At 34.3% G+C, this 24,012-nt stretch overlaps 1 protein-coding gene across 2 annotated transcripts in view; it reads left to right on the forward strand.

Annotated features, from left to right (window-relative positions):
• Positions 1-1,696: 1,696 nt before the first annotated feature.
• The window catches only part of LOC110645878 (G-type lectin S-receptor-like serine/threonine-protein kinase At1g11410), a 29,758-nt gene continuing 7,442 nt past the window's right edge, over positions 1,697-24,012 (forward strand). The window contains exon 1 of one of the 2 annotated variants that reach the window (XM_058141519.1): positions 1,697-3,036. In XM_058141519.1, the coding sequence (XP_057997502.1) occupies positions 1,767-3,036 (1,270 nt within the window). In that variant the 5' untranslated portion in view covers positions 1,697-1,766. The remainder of the gene's footprint in view (positions 3,037-24,012) is intronic. The other variant, XM_058141520.1, reaches the window with a different exon arrangement.

The following is a 24,012-nucleotide window of genomic DNA, read 5'->3' on the forward strand; positions in this document are numbered from 1 at the left end:
AGAGATGCGGGAGCTATTCACATCAGTTTCTAACTGAAAAATCAATAATTAAAAGTCAGAGGAATTTTACTATGTAAAATTTAAAAGTTTAGGGAGTTTTATGTTACATTTTAAAGTTAAATGACTGTAGTGTTACAACTATATAAGTTCAGGGAAAGTTGTTAAAATTTATCCGATTAGAGGAAGAAAATGTGAAATGGAGGACTAGGATGGTAATGAATAGAGTATATACAAAAATTATGATATCCAAATCCAATTCAGGGTAGTATTCTTAAAATTTAAATCTCAGCTAGATTAATATTTTTAAATTTCAAATTTGTATAGAATTTAATTAAAATTTATTCTTAACTATTCAAACTTATATGAAACTCAATTATTATTATTATTTGAAAAACACACGAAATCATTTAATTTTATATATTTTAATTAATATTCTATATAAGAAATATTTTTTATTAATAATTTATATTTAAATTAATAATTTCATAAATATTTAAATTCTATTTTATTTAAAATAAAAAATAAAAAATTTATAAATATTATTATAAAAAATATATATATTTTTTATTTAATTAAATATTTATATAAACGAATTCGAGTAACGAATACCGTGGAGTTGTTGATATATAATTTCAAGGAAGAAGAAATTCCTCAACAAGACTTTGCATTTATTTTCTTTGTGATTGGTAAACAAAGCATAAAGGAAAATTACAATATTAGATAATTCGTAAAAAAAAAAAAAATATTTTTTCGAATATTTAATTTTGTTCGACTAAAACGAAGTTGGATGGATACAACCTAAAATTCAAAAATAAAACCTATTTGAATGCTGATGACATAACATTGGCCAGGAAAAAGAAAAGCAAGCTAATCCCATCTGAACAGAATTAATTAAAAAAAAAAATTCTTTCAAATTTTAGTTGTCATCATTCGCCACTAGAAATTGATTTCAACTGAACCGTTCAATCAACGTTGTTGACATAATTATCCTCCAATCTACTGAAGAAACCTATTTTATGTCAATTTCCAAGTGGGTTTCCTATTGAAATCAGGAAACTAATGCTCGGTTCCTTTTATGAAAAATATTATTTTAAGAAATATTTTTTAATATTTAGAGTATTTAAAAAATAAATTAATAAAAAATATTTTTTATTAAAACTTAAATAAATATCATTAATGATAAAAAAATATTTATATTTTCTACATGTAAATTATTTTTTACCAAATAAATGAAATCTAAATGTAATAAAATGAAAGTTAAGTGAATAAATTACTACTAATTTTATGATCATAAAAAAAATCAATATAAAATTCAGTTATGATTACAAAAATTTACCCAAATTTTTTAACTTATTTTTCCCATCATTCTTAGGTAGAATGCTCTTTAAAAAAAGCTATTGTTCCCTATAACAATCCCTAATAACATGATCCCAATGAAGATATAAAATTTCATTGACAACCTTTCAAATATCACATATTCCACCAATTAGCTTTATACAGAGACATTAGAATCATTTCTAAAGTTATTATACATAATTGAATTTTAAAAATAATATTTCATATTAGATTCACATTTTATATATCAAATATCTATTACTCTAATTTATTATATAAATAATTAATTAAATATAAAATAAACATTTTTGTAATAATATGATGTGGGATAACTTTTTTCTGTAAGTCTTAGCTCCTTGTGGACTTTTCTTGTTTAAAAATATCACCACATCCCACCTAAGTTTCACTTCAACGATGATTACAGAACCAGTATGGATTTTCCAAAGTTGTTCCTGCATTCTTCTCTTCTAGTGCTCCATTTCGCATTTTCTTCTTCCAAAGACACAATAACTATAAACCAAACCATTCATGATGGTGACTTTCTGATCTCTAGAGAAAATAATTTTGCATTAGGATTCTTTAGCCCCGGAAGTTCCAGGTTTAGATATCTTGGAATCTGGTACCGTAAAGTCCGAGAGCAAACTGTAGTGTGGGTAGCAAATAGGGATGATCCAATCAAGGGTTCCTCGGGAGTTCTATCAATTGACCAATATGGAAATCTCGTTCTCCGCAGCTATCATAACCAGAAAGTTCCTATATGGTCTACAAATGTCTCAGTGGAGGTTACAGATACTTGTGTGGCTCAGCTCTTGGATACAGGAAATTTGATTTTGGTCCACGATAGAAGTAAAAGTAATGTGTGGGAAAGCTTTGATCATCCTACGGATACTTGGCTGCCAGGAATGAAACTTGGGTTGGACCGAAGGACAGGCATGAACCGGTTCCCGATATGTTGGAGATCAGCAGATGACCCTGGAACTGGAAACTTCTCACTTCAGATCAACCCAAAAGGATCACCACAGTTCTTTATCTACTGGGGTATAAAATATATTTGGCGAGGCATTCCTTGGCCCTTGAAAAGTTATGCAGATATATTCAATGCTAGTTTTGTCAACAATCAAAATGAGACATATGCGGCATACTCTGTTTCTGATGCTTCCGTTATCCTAAGGTTAATGTTGGACTATTCAGGACTTGTTAAGAAACTAATTTGGCATGAAAAAGATGGCAAATGGAATGAATTCCGGTCGATGCCAAAATCTACATGTGATCCGTATGGGCATTGTGGTACCTATGGAATATGTGACCCTGACTTTCTTGGTCGAAGATTTGAATGTGATTGTTTACCGGGGTATGAACCCAAGTCCCCAAGGGACTGGCATATTCTAAAAGATGCATCAGGCGGGTGTGTCAGGAAGCGGCTAGAGTCTACCTCATTATGTGGCCATGGAGACGGATTTGTGAAAGTGGCGAATGTTAAAGTACCTGACACTTCAGCAGCAGTTTGGGTGAGCACGAATATGAGTCCAAGGGACTGTGAAAAGAATTGCATGAGGAATTGTTCATGCTCTGCATATGCAAGCATAGATATTGCTAGGAAGGAGACTGGCTGTTTGACATGGTACGGCAAATTGATGGACACTGTGCACAATGGGGCAGAGGGATATGATATTTATGTTCGTGTTGATGCAGTCGAATTAGGTAATGTATTTTTGCCTTCGACAAATTTTGAACAAAACCAATGTGTATAATCAGGTGACAAATTGGATAATCAGCGTTGCATGAATTGTTTGTGCTTGTGTTCTATCATTATACCTTGCCTTTTAACTTCCTTTTCTTTTCCTCTTTGATGGAACAATGATAAATTCTTTTCCCTACTCACACAGCTGAAATTGCCGAAAAATGGAATGGTTTTCTTAAAAGGAAGGATAGGTTAGCCGTTTTAGTAATATCTGTTGTTTCAGCTTGGTTTGTCATCATCTTGTTTACATATTTGTGGCTCAAGAAGAAGAAGAAGAAAAGGGGTAAGAAACAAGATTTTGTATGATGTTTTGTGCCTATCTATTTATATTCATACCTTTGATTTGAGTAAGCATTAAGCATTCTGGTTTCATCATTTTGATGGCAGTGAGGAACAAATGGAACAAAAGGTGGCTTGATACAATTGGCTCAGTGGAAAATCAAGTCGAAGGTAGCATGAGTGATCCAGAGATTGCTTTTTTCAATCTGAGCACTATACTTGCTGCAACTAACAGTTTCTCTCCAGCTAACAAACTAGGGCAAGGTGGTTTTGGTGTGGTTTATAAGGTGCATATATATAACTTACGTGCAAATGTCTAAAACTATGTACATGTGCTTGTCTTCGTCTCTAGTTGTTGTGAGATTCTAAATGTGAAAACATGACTGTAGGGTAAATTGTCTAATGGAAAGGACGTTGCTGTGAAAAGACTTTCAAAAGATTCGGGGCAAGGAATAGATGAATTTAAAAATGAAGTTTTACTGATTGCAAAACTTCAACATCAGAATTTGGTGAAACTCATAGGATGCTGTATTCAGGGAGAGGAACCGATGCTAGTTTATGAATACATGCCAAACAAAAGCTTGGACTCCTTTCTTTTCAGTAAGTCCTATGTATATTCTACTTTATTTAGCATTGTATTCCACAAGTTGTCTAATTCCATTTGGTTCAACAATATGAGTGATGGACATTGAATGCATAAATTGGCACTGATTCAATTGGAAATCTTTTGTTAGATGAAACAAGAAGGTCAATCTTGGATTGGAGAAAACGCTTTGATATTATCGTTGGGATTGCTCGTGGAATCTTATATATTCATCAAGATTCTAGGTTGAAAATTATCCATAGAGATCTAAAAACCAGCAATATCCTATTGGATGAAGAAATGAATCCAAAAATTTCAGATTTTGGCCTAGCTAGAATCTTCAAAGGCGACCAAACTCATGAGATGACAAAAGCGAATAGTTGGAACATTGTGCGTATACCTACACACTCGTGACTAGACACACGTAACCACTGCTAAGAATACCTTTCTATCTTACATTAAATAATTTGAAAGGAGCATTATAACTATTTTTTTTTCCTATCTGCTTTTCATATGCAAGTGGATACATGTCTCCAGAATATGTGGTGTTTTGAAAGTTTTCAACGAAATCTGATGTCTTTAGTTTTGGCATCATATTATTAGAGATTATTACAGGGAAAAGGAATAATAGCTTTTGTCAAGAGGATTTTTACCCAAGCATGATAGGAAAAGTAAGTTAAAAAGATATGGGTAAATTATATTAATCATCATTGAATTTTACATTGATTTTCTTTGTGGTCATAAAACTAGAACTTGTTGCAATTTAGTAATCAAATTCGATTTTGTTGCAATTAGTTTCCTGACTTCAGTGGGAAACCACCAAAAATCTGACATGGCATTCAATTTGGGGCTGGTTTTGTAAGGCTTCTTCAATTTGATTTTTGATCTAGACCTCATTTTTAGTATCTATCTTGACTTGTATATCATCTTAGATGTCCAATGAAATTCTTACCAAAATCACCACTGTCAAGTCAGCATGCACTAGTTGAAAAAAAAAATAATAATAAAACTAGTGATCAAATTATGAAAAGTTGAATTTTTATGACCACAATAAAGAAATCCTTGTAAAATTCAGTGAGCATAAAAATATTTTACCCTTGAAGATACTTATAGTAACTAATTATTTTCCGAATTGTAATAATTTGTTTATGGGTTCATCTAATGATGAGATGTTATAGATATGGCATTTATGGAGAGAAGAGAGAGCATGGGAGATGGTTGATTCATCACTAAAGCATTCTTGTTCTCCTGATGAAGTATTGAGATGCATCCAAATTGGGCTCTTATGCTTGCAAGAAGATATAATGGAAAGACCGACCATGTCAGCTGTCGTTCTAATGCTAAATAGCGAAATTAGTCTTCCTTCTCCTAAGCAACCTGCATTCACTTTCAAAAAGTCTAGTATTATTAGTTCTAGCTCATTAGAACCAAAAGAAAGATTTTGTTCTGTGGATAAGGAGACAATTACTGAGGTTGTATGTCGTTGAATATCTCTCTCATCAATTACATAAATTTTTAGTATAGAAATTCAAAATATGCTTCTTCTGATATATATATATATATATATATATATATATATATATATATATATATATTTAGACTTAATTCGTTATGAAATTGAATCCAAAACACAAATATACGTAAATTTTATATAATTTATCTGTATAAATATTATAAAGTTAGTCCTTAAAAAGGAATATAAAAAATTGTCGAGTTGCACTTTTTTTAGAGGGTGTGAGAGTCTGTTTTCATTACATGTGACATTATACTATAAATTATTGAAAGCCCTTAAAGTTATATGTCATTCAAATGTTTTTTTATTATAATTAGTACATTTTTAATTCATTTAAATAATAAATTAATTAAATTATTGTACTTATAAAAGGAGTTTTGAAATTCGAGCATTAATTTTATGTGAAAATTACTAAAAATGCCAAGGGCTTGATAGTGTCAAGGGCTGCTGAAAATGAGCCACTAAAGCGACGGGACAGGATGATTACGTGAACATAAATGAAAGGTATGTCTTTTTATTTTAGTTAAATTAATTAATTAATTTTTATATTTTGAAAAATAAAGTTATTTTGTTTCTTTATTTTTATGAATTAATTAATTAGTGTTTATATTTTAATGAGAAATAAAAATTTTTTTATAGTGAAGAATAAATTTAAATTTATATTTTTCTAAAATCATTTAAGTATAATTTCATTCAAGTTCTTGTCACATTTTTTATGTTTTCTCTATTGAAAATTAATTTTTATAAATTATCGCCTTAATTACTTGAAATCTATATCAACTAATACTTTACTGAGTATTATTTTTCAGTAGAGAAAATACAAAAATAAAGCACAGAGAATTAAATAAAAATACAAGAATAATTTTTAAAAATTATAAATTTAAATTTAGTTTTCATGCAAAAACATTTTTATTTTTAATCTAGGAATATGTTTTTTAAATATAAGAACTAATTAGTTTTACTGAAATAAAATACTAAAAAGTTGTTTGACTGGATTAAAATTTATTTAAGTAACAAAAAAATTAATAAAAGAACTAAATAGTTTGATAAAATATCAACTAAATAATATATTTTTCAAAATACAATGACTAAATAGTTAATTTCATTAAAATGCAACAGTTAAATAGTAATTTTCTTTAAATAGGAAAGCCAATTTAATTGCGTTTTTTAATTATTTTTTTTCCTCCAGCAATGTTTGTATGATGCAAAAACTTGTTATGAAAATACTAGGGTAAACTATAATTTAATAACTGAGGTTTGAAAAAAATACTATAAATTGATATATATATATATATATATATATATATATATATATATATATATATATATATATATATATATATATATATATATTAAAATAATAATTACATAAATAGAATTTTACAAATTATAAGGGCTTATTTTAAATAGTTATAATATTTAAGGATTTTTGTAAAATATGTGGATAATTTTGTAATAATCAAAATTTTAAGGTCCTTAAAGTAATTAATTCATATTTTAATAATTTAAACTTAAAATTTTTTAATTTTATGGGACTCACATTTTAAAAATATAAGGACTAAATTATCAATAAAAAAATTTAAAAGACTAAATTATTAAAAAAAAATTTAGGAACTAAATTATTTTAAGATTAAAAATAAAAATAAAGGTATTTTGGTTATTTTTGTTAAATTAACAGTAATTTAATGGGATTATAACAATAAGAACTAAATTGTAGATTTTGTCAAATTTCAGCACTAAATTACTTATTTTTAAAAATATAAAAATTAAGTTATAAATTTTTTCAAATCTTAAAACTAAATCATAATTTACCCAAAATACTAATTTAATTGAGGTTTTCTAATATACTCTATTTTAACAAATTATTTTAATTTCATAACATATTGATAAATTTTTTTAACCCTTCAAATATTATGAAAAAAAATTATTATTTCCTTTTATAATGTAACATCATATATATATATATATATATATATATATATATATATATATATATATATATATATATATATATATATATATATATAAAGGTTCTATTTAAGGTTCGGATTCACATTTAAACATTTTTGGGGTTGGTAAGATGATCTTAAGGTGATAAGACAGCTTCTTTAGAGGTGTAAACAGGCCTGGGTTGTAAGTCCCGTTTTTAGCCGAGAGGGCGTGTTTAGGGCAGTGATTCCTGGTGCGATTACCTCACTTAACTCAAAAGATCAACCAAGAAAAATTCTTTAAGTATGAATCCAATTTTCTGTAGGACAGTTTCTTCTTCAAACTCTTCTACCTCGTCCTCCGAGTCGAGAAAGATAGTTAATAGTGAAGAAATAATAATCGAAAATTTTGAAAAATGTATAGATAATTGGGAAATTCCAAAAGTACAAAAAGATCAGATCTATCAGACTACAAAACTCAATTTTTTCAAAACTGATTTCACAATCAAAACTGAAGAAAGAGATCTTCATATTACAAAACCCTTTGAGACGATTTCTCTTCTGTCTCAAAAATCCTTACAAAAACACCGTGAAAAACAATACAAATACATCCATATAGGTTTAGTCCAAGTTGGAATTAAACCGCTTACAAAAGAAGGGTTGAACACCTCAATCCTAGCAGTTCTTAGAGATACTAGGTTCATAAACTTCCAGGACTCCTTGCTTAGTTCAGTCGAGTCTAGTTTGTGCAGTGGACTAATATCTTTTGATTGCTATCCAAACTTTACTGTTTCGTTAAACGACAGTAATATTACAAAATCCCTTGTTTTACAAATCAAAACTCACAATTACAAAATGCTTGAAGGATTTATTCCTCTTGCACTGATTTACAAAATCCATTACAAAGCTATGATTTCTGCTTTTGCAACAAAACATAAGTTTCAAAGCAAAAGAGGAGAAACTTTGCTTTTACAAACTGATCTTACAAAATCCAATCTTCAGTAATCCCTAGATCTATCCAATGGAAGGACATAACCCTACGGTAAGAATGGATTTTAGAAGGTGCAGTGGAACCAGAATCTTCAAAAATAGTTGAGCCAAACGTTCAACTTAGGCAAGTAACCCAGTATGACGATGGAAGAGTCAGCCTTAGCTTTAACAGAAGCCTTAGGTTTTCAGATGATTCCTCAACATCCAGTACTGTTGACATAGGAAGAGTGTCTCGTATACCTTCTGTCATTAGTTTGCCTATTACAAAACCAATTGAAATACAAAATATTCAGCCTAGGTATTCTACCTCAGACTTACCTAGCTCTTCTAGGTTTTCTACTTCAGAAATACCTAGATCCACTTTACAAAACGTAAATTACTCTATAAATGTTCCACATCCAGTTTATACAATTTTACAAAACGAGTCTGTTCAGGATGAAACCCAAACAGAGTCAGAACCTACTTCTCCTACCTTTTCAGCCATTACAGAAAATGTAAACCATGAACTTAATGTGCTTGAAAAAGAATTTGAAGTAAACAGACAATATTTGCGTGATGATTTTTATTCTCCTAAAAATCATAAAAAGCAAATATGGTTTTTCAAAAATTTTGATAATCAAAGAGAAGAAATTCAAAAGAAATATTATGACTTTGTACATCAACACAGAGTTCATATTCTTTTCTTTGATTGGTTTGAGATGTATGCTAAAGAGCATAACATTTCATATCCATTTTCCAAAACTCCAAAAACTTTCAAAAAACCAGTTCCAATTACAAAACCTTCTCCAATTACAAAACCTAAACAACAGGAGTTAGAAGATAATCAATCAGAGTTCATTGCGGCTCTAAAAGATCTTCTAAAGAAAGCAGAAGAAAAATTGTCTGTTAAGAAAGCAGAAGAAAAATTGTCTGTTAATCTTGTTACTGTTAGAAACAAAGTTCCTGAATGGGAAATTTCAGATGGTAGAAAAATACAGTCTGAACATCCTCCTCTTAGGATAGTAAAAATTCTCCACTTGGAACAAACAGTAGAAGCAGCCCCTTACAAAATTCCAAATGAAAGTGATTCTGTGAACATAAAAAACATTGTTTTACAGAATAACTTTACAAATGCCCATTTGCATACCATAGGTAAGCAATTACAAAAAATGGAACAAAACCAACAGGCTACAGTTTCCCAAGTTGAAACTAAGCCAGATACAAAATTGAAAAACCCAATTTTCAAACCATTCCAAGTTTCCAAAAACAGTCAAAAAGATTTACAAAACAACAACAATTCTGAATTCATCCAAGCTTTGAGAGACATGAAGACTAGGCTAGAAGCTTCGACTTCTACTCCAGTAGCACCTGAAACACCTCAAACCTCCCAAAGGAGTGTCAATATAATTGAGGAAGATTCAGATTCAGATGTCTAAAGCCAAGAAAACCAGCCCATCCAAACTGAAAAAATTCAGTCTTCAAAACCTTTACAAATCAATAGACTTTATTGGCCGCGGGTAGCAACACCTCTCCCAATAACAGCTCCAGACTTAGGCATAGAAAATAGATCTGAAATCCTAACCCAGTCTAAATTCAATGCCTCTACTGTCTATGAATGGAACATAGATGGTATGTCTGAATACAACATCTTGAATTTGCTCCAGCAAATGACCATGGCAGCAAATGCTTACAAAACCCAAACTGGAACCCTGCAGACAGCTATTCTTTGAACTCCTCATTGCGAGATTCTCGGGGCGGCTCAAAGGATGGTGAGATTATCATCTCACGAACCTACAAAAATCGAGATTCTAGAATCCATACAAACTCAAGAAGATGGCGTGCCAATTCTTGATGAGTTAAACCAACCAATCCCGGATCACATTAGCCACCTTGATTGTAACAATTTCCTTACATTTCGTAGGTGACCCGTCTCATCTTAAGGATAAGAATGCCGAACTCCTTTCAAACCTTAGATGCAAAAAACTGAGTGATTTTCAGTATTACAAAAACACTTTTCTTACTAGGGTAATGCTTAGAGAAGATTCTAATCAGCCCTTTTGGAAAGAAAAATTCCTTCTTTGGACTTAGATCCTTTTAGGAGAAAAGGTTAGGAATAAAATTAAGGAAGCATTTGGAAATCAAATCCCGTATGATAAATTAACCTATGGTGAACTAGTTAGTCTCACTCAAAAAGAAGGTTTAAAGATCTGTCAGGATTTGAAATTACAAAAACATCTCAAATGGGAAATGAGAAAAACTCGCCAAGAGTTAGGATCTTTCTGCAAACAATTTGAAATAGGAACCAAAAACCCTACTCCAGATTGTGGAGGAAGTTGTAGCAGAAAACCTTACAAAAAATCATCCCAAAAATACAAAAACTCTTCAAAACCAGAAAAAGATTCCTATTACAAAAAACTTCCAAAAAAGACTAGTAAACCTAGTCCCCAATCCAAATCAAAGATAAAAAGTTTTACTTGCTACAAATGTGGTAACAAAGGCCACACTGCAAATTTTTGCAAGTTAAACAAAAAACTTCATGAGTTGCAATTAGAAGAAGAAGTTATTAATAAGATAACTGCTCTTTTAATTGAAACCGAAAGTGAGTCCAGTAATTCTGAACCCACAGAAAATGAAGAAGGATTACAAATTGATGAATTAATCACAAGTTCAGATTCTGAAACAGAAAATGAACTGTTTACAAAACCAAAATTGAAAATCAATGTTCTTTCAAAAGACCAGAAGTTACTCTTAGAAATCCTTACACAGGTTGAAGATTCTCAACTACAAAAGGAATTTTTAGGAAAACTTTTAAAAACCTTTGAAGAACAACCAATACAAAAACCTTCTATTCTGCCCTCTGTTGCAAAAAACACATATGACCTTACGGCCATATTAGGTAGAAAGAAGACTTCAAAACAATCAACTGTTTCAGTCCAAAGCCTCCAGGAAGAAATAAAAGTTGTTAAGGTTGAGCTTAATGAACTTAAAGAGAAATAGGCACAGGACTCAGAAACACTTCAAAAATTACTTTCAAAACAAATCAATGAAGAAATCGAAGAAGAAGATGAAGAAAATACTTTAGAAATCCAAAATATTGAAAAACCTACAAAAGAATTTCTCTTCATCCTTAATGAGATTTCTTTCAGAAAATATCTGATAAAAATTTCAATAGTTTTTTCAAAAGATTTCAAGATTGATACAATTGCCTTATTTGATACAGGTGCAGATATAAATTGTATTAAAGAAGGTATTGTTCCAGAGAAATTCCAAGAAAAAACTACTGAAAACCTTTCAGCTGCAAACAATTCCAAAATCAAAATTAATTACAAAACAGAGGCTTCAATAGCCAATTCAAATCTCCTTTTATAAACTTCATTTGTTTTAATAAAAGATATCAGTCATAGTGTCATTTTAGGGACGCCTTTCATCAATTTGATTACTCCCTACAAAGTCAACTATGATAGTATTTCTTTTAAAACAAAAAATCAAAATCTTGTTTTTCCTTTTGTTGAAAAACCCAAAGCAAAGAATTTGGATATCATAAAGGCTTATTCCATTTTTGATAATCAAATAAATGTTTTGAAACAGGAAACAGGACAACATTTACAAAAAACAAATTTCTTTTTAAACAAGCTTGTTTTCAAAAATCAATTTTTTGATTACTGCTTACTACAAACTAACCCTTATAAGTTTTTGCAGATGACAGAATCATCCAACAATGGAGATTTAGTCCACTTTGGACCAATAGTCCTCTCCAAAACTCCTGCTCAAAAATTCAGAATTAATGTAGCCAGAACTGCATATGTTCCCACAGAAAGGCACCAATGTTTATTAGACAATCTTTGGACTCTAATACAAAACAAACGGTTGGGAGTAACAGCTCTCAATGCACTTTGTGTTGAGTTTGAGGAAGCTAATAATCATGTGGCTGACCTCCTTAGCAGAATTAAATATCATGAGGATCATATCATGGTAGCTCAATCATTCATTGAGTTTTTACAAAACCAAATTTTATACAAATCCATTACATCCAGAATTAGTCCATCAGATCCATCCTCTTCTAACCAAAATCATCACCTTGAATTACAAAAATGGGGATTTGAAGGCCTAGGATCCCCACTGGATTCTAGTGTAAAAATCCAAAGAAGAAGGACTGAAGGCCTAGGATCCCCACTGGATTCTAGTGTAAAATTACCATTGGCCCCACTGGTCAATGTGAAAAATTATCACCACAGTGAAGTCCTTTTTGCTTCACTTGGTGCCAATAGGTCCTTAGCACATTTCCAAACCCGTTGTCTTTCGAGGAAATTCAGGCAACAAGTTCTTAACGGTCTTCCTCAAGAGATCCGAGAGCAGATTCTACAAAACATCATCCAGTCCAGAACCAAAGAACAGCTGGATGTTTTCCAAAAAGGTCTCAATTTTACAAAAAGCAATCAGCAAGGTCACAATGGATGGTCATGGGAATGGGAGTACTACTCAAAACCCCGTTTTCATTGCACTCAGGAACATCCCAACAGGTATCCTCTGTGCTATCCAAACTGTGAACACAGCTTAGATTTCAGCATTCCCCGCTTCAAAACCACTCAGATGTCTGGTACCCGATATCTAGACGCCCGAGAACTATTCAAATGGGGCATGTTAGCTGGAGTCCGAGTTACAAAATCTGATTGTGAAATGACAAGGTTTTTGGGAAATAGAGTCCTTCAAGAAGTAAGAAGACTATTATTCTTTCTAAAACCAGTCAACATACAAATTATTTCAACACCTCCAGAAGTATTAGCAAATGGAGAGCTATAACAAGCGATCCATTACTTCTACCTGGATACAAAACAGCCTCCTCTCTATCATCTTCCGGATTGGTCATGCAATTATGAAGACTATTTCGTCCAAATCAACAAATGGAGAGCAAAGACAGTTGTCGATAACTGGCGAAAACACTGATATCCAGAATATGCACTAATCCATACGGGTACACACTCTCGGATATTTGTTCATTATGAACATTTGCCAGCTCCAAAACGCTTTCATATTGAAACAAGGTATGAAAATTACATGGGTCAGTATGAAAGTCATTACGACTTATCCTCTGTCTCGTCAGATGAAGAAACAAGTGACGATGAGGAGACATGGCACAACTTACAAAACCTGAGAGAAGGATAGAAAAAGTGGTCCCAGCTCCACTCCATAAAAAAAAATAATAAAAAAAAAAGAAAAGAAAAGAAAAGAAAAAGAAAAATTTAAGACCGGCAAAAGAAATTTATTGTCACACCCTACCCCTCTGTAAGGCATAACATGATCCCGTAGTATACCTAATGAATTACCAACTCCGTCTACTGATAACCCATTAAATACACTACAAGGGATTTTAAAAACTTTTCTTACTTCTTTTACAGTGGTGAGCACTATTTACAGGTGTTAAAGACTTTGGTGAACTGAGTGAAATAACTAACTCATTTGGTTTATTTGGAATTTCTGTAAAAATTTTGGCAGAGTGCCATCTGTATTTTGGACAAAACAGTTCTTCAGAAAACCTGTAAAAAGCACTTCAATAATTTTCCAAATCTCAACTCCAATACATTTCTCAACACAACAATTTATCAACTCAATTCCATAGAAATTTTTCAAAGTCTGAGATAAGGAAATATAATATAATTTTTACAAGCCAAATAACTCATAATTATTTTACAACTTCAATGTACAACTTAAATTTACAACTGCTCAAAACCAAAAACAAAATGTACATACAGTGTCATACATTACAGTACAAAATGCAAAATATTGGTATACTCATTATACCAGGTAATCCCTCGCTGGATGTATATGCAGCCTAGTCTGCTGCCCTGTCTGTCTCTCGACCTGCGACAGCAATAAAAAGCTATCGCTGAGACAATGTCTCAGTGGTGCACAACATTAACCAAATACAATTTAAATCACAATTCATAAATCATGTAAATAGTGGATACTTAAAACCATAGTCAAATTTAAGACAATAAAGGTCAATAAGAATTTAAACTCCATTTCTCAATATCACAATAGATTTTCATAAGTCAGGTCATGTTTGAATTCAAAAGACAGTATACGTCAATGAGAGTTTAAATCCATTTCACAATCTCACAATACACATCAATAAATCACACACAGCTTAATCATGATCCATAGTTCAATTCGTCCCAAAAGCCGATGGCTAATGAGGTATTCAATTCGTCCCAAAAGTCAATGACTAATGAGGAATAACATGGCTAGCTAGCAAAAATATGAGTACTCATCCAATTCGTCCTCAACAGGCACACACCTCAACACTTCAGCCAGAGAGGGAATTCAATTCGTCCCACTAGACAAGCTAATGAGGAATACAATCAATATACATGACAGCTGTGGTTTCAAACCATTTCCAATGCTTTTCAATCAATAAGTATCCATCAATGTCATTCAAATAATTTTTCACAGTTTCAAACCATTCACAATATTTTTCAATCAATAAGTGTCCATCAAACTTATTTCCACCATTTAAAACAATAATATACAAATAGTCAATATTTATTTCAATTGAAAATAATTCAAAAGAAACAGTTGTTGTGCAGAAACCTCTGATATTTGTCTCCTGGTCTTGACTCGATGATTTCTTTCCCTTTTCTTTGAGTCCTTGTTAATCGAGAAACACAATTTGAAGTGTTTCAGTGCTAAATTAATTTGCCTCTAACGATAATGTTCGATAAACAATTCACTGAATACCTTTATTTGCTTAATCACCTAATATACCGACCCTCGATGCGTTTTAGGTAAATTAGGTTTTAGTGTCATTAATATGTCACACTCGATAGGGTTTTAGGTTTGGTACGTTTTACCAAAGTCATTTCTTTGCTTAGTGCACTTTAATGCAAATTGCTGGATTCCGGGATACTGGTTTGACCTAGCCGGACGGCCTAGTTCCCTCGGTTTTCGGGTTTCGGTCAAAACTACAAACTTGTAGATCTAGGTCTTATTGCACGCGGGGCGAAATTTCAGGTCAATCCGAGTTAAGTAGACCAAGTTATGGTCATTATACTATTGCTGGTCAAATGGTACCAATTTAGGTCAATTTTAGGTCAATTTGGTCAACTCTGGTTCGGCCAGTTTTTGGACCCGAACTTGTGCAAGTTGTTTGACTTGCTTATGGTCATTTCTGGGCTTTGGTGTCTTCATAAGACTTGTAGGTATGGATCTTAACTATTCTTGGTCAAAATTTCAGGTCAATTGGACCTGGTTTGAGTGAGTTATGGCCTAAACACTCACTGCTGCCCAATTGGTCATTTTTCAGGTCCTAATTGCACCTAATCCGAATTGGTCATTTTCTTAGGTCACCTTGCAAGCAGAATTTTGGTATGTTTTCTCAATGAAAGTTGGCACATTTTGTGCCTAGTTTCATCTCCAATTGGTCTCATACCAATTGAGGTTACACATTTAAACTTATTGGTCTATTTGCACACTGCCCTTTATATGTCTTTCAAACCCCAATTCAAACACACATTTAACTTGCTCTACTTTAAATCCCCATACCTAATTCTGATTTTATACCATTCCATATTCATTTATCACTTCTTACTATGGTCAATTTGGACAGAATACAAACATTCTCAATACATCAAATACAACCCTAAACCACAAAGTCCAAATTTAGCAATATATGTACATAAATACACCTAATCATTACATATAATCTCCACTACTAATTTACATATACATTCATCAATTCTTCTATGTCAACATTCTGCCAACACTTCCATCAATACATACAATTATTCAAGGGTTCCCAAGCTGCCGAAATCTTCTTCAACACCACATTGCCCTACAATCCATCAATTCTCATCCAAGTGCCAAAATCACCATATATATGTGAAACAATTCATTAGGATATTAATTTACCATGATCAACATTATTTCTCATCAATTATATGCATAATAAATCATCAAATGTGTGACCCCATGGCTGTCCAAAAATGGCTATCTCAATAACTATTTAAACTTCAAAATTTCCTTCACAAAACTAACACCCATAACATAAACATAAAGTTTAACAAGGAAATTCTCAAAAATGTAAACTTACCTTTGTTTGTAACTTGCTAAACCTTCACCAAACTTCTCAAATTTGGTATCAATATCTTCCTTGTGATGTGTAGACCATTTTTTATGAAGGAACTTAAAGGATTGGAGTTGAAAATGGGGAGGTTAAGTGAGCTCATGCAAAACGTCAATGGTGGATTCTTTCATCTTCATTCACGGCATGGTTGAGCTAAGTGAGGAAGATGAGGTTTGAGTGGGAGAAATCTGCCCACTTATGAGTATATTTAATCCATTTAATGTTCTTAGTGGTCCACTAAAAAAAATTATATCATATAATAAGCTAAATGTGCATTTATTCCACATTAACCCATGATTTTAGCTATTTGTATTAGGTACCACTAAACTAATTTTTCATTTCATTTTCTAAGTGTAATATTATTTATTTTTAATGGACATTTAGGTCAAAAGACAATTCGGGATGTCAAATGACCATAATGCCCCTGTTCGGGTTGCATTCCCGATTTTTCGGTATTACCGGGTTTTGTCCATTTTTTCGATTTCTCACTTTTCTTTGTACTATTTATTTAATTTTTCTTTGATATTTCTAATGATATTTATAATTCAATAAATATTTATTGGAGTCCTAAAAATATTTTCCATGGTTCCCCGCAGTCCAGGGCTAGTCAACGGTTCACGCCGTGACTTCCCAGTGCGGTCACCCATCGCTAGGTTTCCTAGCTCACTTAACTTGATCACATTTCTTTGCTATTATTTTTCCTTTATTTTTCTTGTATTTTCTTTTCTTGTATTTCATTATTTTATGTCTCCTCACTCATATTGAAATGTAGTTCTAGGCATCCTAGCTGTCCGGACAAAGATCAGTCACCGAGCAATGAGCACTACCGAACTTAGGGTGTTACAATTCTCTCCCCCTTAAATAAATTTCGTCTCGAAATTTTACAGCATTAGTTTCGAATAGTCAGGTGTTGTCTCCTCATATCCTCTTCACGTTCCCAAGTAGCTTCTGGCACGAATGATGGTTCCACAAAGACTTTAACCAGTGTATCTGCTTATTCCTCACCGCTTCACCTCATAAGCGAATTTTTATGGGTTCTTCCTCATATGAGAGGTCTAGATTTACTTCAATCTCTTCAACCGATTACATGAGATGGGTCGATCTGTACCTCCTTAACATGGACACATGGAAGACACTGTGTATCCTTGCTAGCTCTGGAGGTAATGCCAACCGGTATGCCAAAGGACCCACTCTTTCCAGAACTTCATATGGTCCGATGAAACGAGGACTCAGTTTCCCCTTTCTGCCAAATCTCATAATCCTCTTCCAAGGAGAAACTTTGAGGAATACCTTATCACCCACTGCATACTCAATATCTCTTCTCTTCAAATCAACATAGGACTTCTGACGGTCTGATGCAGCCTTGAGTCTATCTCTGATCAATCTGATCTTTTCCTCTGTCTGCTGAACAATTTCTGGCCCAATCATCTTCCTTTCACCTACTTCATCCCAACATAAAGGAGTTCTGCACTTCCTCCCATACAAAGCTTCATATGGAGGCATCCCTATGCTTGATTGGTAGCTATTGTTATAAGCAAACTCAATCAAAGGCAAGTGTGTATCCCAACTACCTTCAAACTCAATCACACAAACCCGTAGCATATCCTCCAATATCTGAATAACCCTCTCGGGTGGCCATGCATGCATGGGTGGAATCTTTGTCTTTGAAGTTCAATCTAGTTCCTAGGACTCTCTCAAGACTACCCCGAATCTAGAAGTGAACCTAGGATCTCTATCGCACACAATTGATACGGCACTCCATGCGCTTTACAATCTCATATATGTACAATCGGCCAATCTTTCCAGGCTATAGTCCATCCGAATCGGCAAAAAGTGAGCGGACTTGGTCAATCATCAACTATAACCCATCCGCATCATGACTACTCTGTGTCCTTGGAAGTCCTGTAACAAAATCCATAGTTATTCGCTCCCATTTCCACTGCATCGACAAAGGATGTAATAAACCAAATGGAACTTGATGTTCTGCCTTTACTTGCGACAAGTTAGGCATTTGGAAACGAATTCACTATATCTCTTTTCATGCCCATCCACCGATGTGCTCTTTCACCCTCTGTACATTTTAGTTCCACCAGGTGCATAGCAAATGGAGACTCATGTGCTTCCTTCATAATGATCTGTCTCAATTCCACATCACTAGGAACGCACATTACGCTCGATGTAGCAATAAACCATCCTCTCTCACAGAGAATTCAGGTTTCTTGCCCTGCTAGACTTCTTTCAGTAGCTTCTGATACTTTTCATCACTCTGAGCAGTCATTCTGATCTGATCAATCAACACTGGCTGTACATGCCATGCAACTACTGTCTGTCCCTCATCATCAATTTCTAAACCGCATCTTTGTGCTTTCAATTCATATACCATGGACAAAGGAGAAACTCTGAGATTTGCCATAGTCTTGCGACTTAAGGCGTCAGCCACCACATTTGCTTTTCCTGGCTGATAGTCTATTAAGCAATCATAATCTTTGATGAGTTCTAACCATCTCCTCTGCCTCAAATTCAATTCCTTCTGGGTGCCTAAGTACTTCAAGCTCTTGTGATCTGTGAAAATGTAGCATTTCTCCCCATACAAATAGTGTCTCTAGATCTTTAGAGCAAAAACAATAGCTGCTAACTCCAGATCATGTGTTGGGTAGTTCCTCTCATGCGGTTTCATAAGCAATGACATTCCGATCTTGCATCAGTACACAGCCTAACCCATTGTGAGAAGCATCACTATAAACTGTGTATTCTTTACCCGGAGTAGGTAAAGTGAGAACTGGAGCTTCAGTTAAGCACCTCTTCAACTCATCAAAACTCTGCTGACATTTATCAGTCCACTGAAATTTTACATCCTTCCGAAGCAGCTTGGTCAGTGGAGAAGATAGCATAGAAAACCCCTTCACAAACCGACGGTAATATCCAGCTAAACCCAGAAAACTACGAATTTCTGTGATGTTCTTGGGCGGCTTCCAATTAAGGATAGCTTCTACCTTGCTGGAATCTACCTTGATCCCTTCAGCTGACACAACATGTCCCAAAAAGGAGATTTCATTCAGCCAAAATTCACACTTCGACAATTTGGCGTATAGCTGTTTCTCCCTTAAAATCTGCAGTACAATCCGCAGATGTCTGTCATGCTCCTCTACACTCCTCGAGTATATCAAAATGCTATCAATAAACACCACCACAAATTGATCAAGATATGGTCTAAAGATAGTGTTCATCAGATCCATAAAAGCAGCTGGAGCATTTGTTAACCCGAATGGCATTACTAGAAACTCATAGTGGCCATACCGAGTTCTGAAAGCAGTTTTTGGAATACTCTGCTCTTGCACCTTCAACTGATAATAACCAGATCGTAGATCAATTTTGGAGAATACAGTTGCACCCTTCAACTGATCAAACAGATCATCAATGCGAGGCAATGGATATCTGTTCTTTATTGTCACCTTATTCAACTGCCGGTAGTCAATGCATAAGCGGAGAGTACCATCCTTCTTCTTAACAAACAACACTGGTGCTCCCCAAGGTGACACACTAGGGCGGATGAAGCCCTTTTCAAGTAATTCTTGCAACTGTATCTTCAACTCCTTCAACTCTGCTGGTGCCATTCTGTATGGCGTTATGGAGATTGGATCCACACCAGGCATAACATTAATTTCAAACTGCACTTCTCTTTCCGGAGGTAATCCTGGCAATTCATCAGGAAACACATCTGGAAAGTCATGTACTGTAGGGATGCCCTTCAATGCTGGACTCCCCACTTGGGTGTCTACTACGTGTGCCAAGTATGCTTCACACCCCTTCCTGATCATTTTTCTGGCTAGTGCAGCCGAAATGATGTTTGATGGCAATAACTGCCTCTCCCCTTGTATTACTACATCACTGTACTGAGGGAGACCAAAAGTGACTGTCTTCAGCCTACAGTCAATCATGGCATGATGTCCAGCTAACCAATCCATGCCCAAGATGATATCATAATCTCTGAAGGGCATTTCAATGAGATCAGATAAGAAAGTGTGTCCTTGGATCACCAAAGGACAATCTCTATACATTCTATTAACCCTGACCTCCTGTCCTAACGGACTTGTTACTAGCACCTCAAAGTCCATTTTTGTACATGGAACAGCAATGCAATCAATGATGCTAGCACTCACATAAGAATGGGTAGAACCCGGATCAAATAGCACAAACACATCCTGATTAAAAGTTGAGAAGGTACCAGCCACAACATCAGATGTCTCTGCCTCTTCTCTCTGTCTTATGGCATAGACTCTGACTGGAGCACTATCTTTCTCTGAGTGTTTTACTGTGCCTTGGCTGCTCTTTGGGTTACCTCTACCCCCTCTACCTCTCTCTGCTAGGTGGTTGTGAGCTTACGGTGACGGGGCTCGAATCGACCCTTCTACGATGGTAGGAGGTGGTCCAACTCTGCGACTACTGGTGCAGTCCTTGGCAAAGTGTCCTGTGCCTCCACAGTTATAACAGGCTCCAATAGCCTTGTAGCAGATCCCACCATGATTTCTTCCACATGTTTCACATTGGCGGGGAGGATAGGAACCTCTGCAGTACTCTGTGACCGGATAGGGAGGTCTCTGTCACGAATACCTTCCCCTACCAGATTTCTTGCCACCTCTGCCATGTCCCCCATAGTTCTTCCTCTTTCCAGTATGACCACTGGAACTCTGTTCTACTGATTTTCCCTCTTTCTCTGTCTTCTCTGATCTCTTTTTCTCTGGAGCAGTCTCAAACTCAACTCTTTCCAACTCTAGGGCTTGAGAAACAAGTTCAGAGAAGTTAGTGTGTTTGAAGCCGAGCACTGGTACTCTGTTACTGGGCTTCAAGCCAGGTTTAAACCTCTTGCATCTCTCCTCTTTGGTAGAGAGTAGACTCACCGCATAATGGCTAAAGGCGGGAAAATTCCCTTTCATACTCACCACCGATCGCCTGTTTCAAACTTAGGAATTCTTGCAGTTCTGGTCTACATAAGCATCGAGGACATATTTACGCTGAATTCCACGAGGAAGTCATTCCATGTTAGCACTGCAGTTCTACTGCATCGTGGGAATGGTTTTCCACCACCATAAGCATCCCCAGTAGTAAGGATCTTGAGTATTCAAGTCCGAGCTCCTCTGTACAATGAAGTTTCTTGAACACCCTATCCATCCTCTCTAACCACTGTTCACTTCTAGAGCATCTATCGTCCCCTTGAACTCTGTAGCCCCATACTTCATCAATTTATCATATTGCCTCGTAGGAGGCGTGGTTGTACCATCGTGTCTGTATTGGGACTTGAGTAGGCGCATTACCGACCATTTGTTGGAACATTGCGACCATCTGTGAGCGAATCGAGCAGAAAGCTGCGATCTGCAGGTGGTCTTCTTGAACCACCGACATTATGTACACTGGGGCATCCCCTTGCACCTCGACCTCAATAGATCGATCATTGACGATCACCCTCTTCCATAGTCAATGCGAGGATTTTAGATCTCCTGAACAAATAACACAAGGAGATTTACTCTCGTTAGTGCATATTTATACTGTAATGTACTGTATGTATCAAACAATGATATTGAGCAGTTGTACTATGAAGAAATAACATTCAAATAACAGGTGAAAACAGAATTTTAAAAACTTTGCTCTGATACCACTAAAACATGTCACACCCTACCCTCTCAGAAGGCATAATATGATCCGTAGTATACCTAATGAATTACCAACTCCGTCTCACGATAACCCATTAAATACACTACAAGGGATTTTTAAATCTTTTCTTACTTCTTTTACGATGGTGAGCACTATTTACAGTGTTAAAGACTTTGGTGAACTGAGTGAAATAACTAACTCATTTGGTTTATTTGGAATTTCTGTAAAAATTTTGACAGAGTGCCATCTGTATTTTGGACAAAACAATTCTTCAGAAAACCTGTAAAAAAGCACTTCAATAATTTTCCAAATCTCAACTCCAATACATTTCTCAACACAACAATTTATCAACTCAATTCCATAGAAATTTTTCAAAGTCTGAGATAAGGAAATATAATATAATTTTTACAAGCCAAATAACTCATAATTATTTTACAACTTCAATGTACAACTTAAATTTACAACTGCTCAAAACCAAAAACAAAATGTACATACAGTGTCATACAATACAGTACAAAATGCAAAATATTGGTATACTCATTATACTGTAATCCCTCATTTGGATGTATATGCGGCCTAGTCTGCTTACTGTCTGTCTCTCGACTGCGGCGACAATAAAAGCTATCATTTGAGACAATGTCTCAGTGGTGCACAACATTAACCAAATACAATTTAAATCACAATTCATAAATCATGTAAATAGTGGATACTTAAAACCATAGTCAAATTTAAGACAATAAAGGTCAATAAGAATTTAAACTCCATTTCTCAATATCACAATAGATTTTCATAAGTCAGGTCATGTTTGAATTCAAAAGACAGTATACGTCAATGAGAGTTTAAATCCATTTCACAATCTCACAATACACATCAATAAATCACACACAGCTTAATCATGATCCATAGTTCAATTCGTCCCAAAAGCCGATGGCTAATGAGGTATTCAATTCGTCCCAAAAGTCAATGACTAATGAGGAATAACATGGCTAGCTAGCAAAAATATGAGTACTCATCCAATTCGTCCTCAACCGGCACACACCTCAACACTTCACCACGGAGAGGGAATTCAATTCGTCCCACTAGACAAGCTAATGAGGAATACAATCAATATACATGATAGCTGTGGTTTCAAACCATTTCCAATGCTTTTCAATCAATAAGTATCCATCAATGTCATTCAAATAATTTTTCACAGTTTCAAACCATTCACAATATTTTTCAATCAATAAGTGTCCATCAAACTTATTTCCACCATTTAAAACAATAATATACAAATAGTCAATATTTATTTCAATTGAAAATAATTCAAAAGAAACAGTTGTTGTGCACAAACCTCTGATATTTGTCTCCTGGTCTTGACTCAGTATTTCTTTCCCTTTTGCTGAGTCCTTGTTAACTGAGAAACACAATTTGAAGTGTTTCAGTGCTAAATTAATTTGCCTCTAACGATAATGTTCGATAAACAATTCACTGAATACCTTTATTTGCTTAATCACCTAATATACCGACCCTCGATGCGTTTTAGGTAAATTAGGTTTTAGTGTCATTAATATGTCACACTCGATAGGGTTTTAGGTTTGGTACGTTTTACCAAAGTCATTTCTTTGCTTAGTGCACTTTAATGCAAATTGCTGGATTCCGGGATACTGGTTTGACCTAGCCGGACGGCCTAGTTCCCTCGGTTTTCGGGTTTCGGTCAAAACTACAAACTTGTAGATCTAGGTCTTATTGCACGCGGGGCAAAATTTCAAGTCAATCCGAGTTAAGTAGACCAAGTTATGGTCATTATACTATTGCTGGTCAAATGGTACCAATTTAGGTCAATTTTAGGTCAATTTGGTCAACTCTGGTTCGGCCAGTTTTTGGACCCGAACTTGTGCAAGTTGTTTGACTTGC

This window comes from Hevea brasiliensis, unplaced genomic scaffold (assembly GCF_030052815.1).
Source record: "Hevea brasiliensis isolate MT/VB/25A 57/8 unplaced genomic scaffold, ASM3005281v1 Scaf121, whole genome shotgun sequence".
NCBI classification, from domain to species: Eukaryota; Viridiplantae; Streptophyta; class Magnoliopsida; order Malpighiales; family Euphorbiaceae; genus Hevea; species Hevea brasiliensis.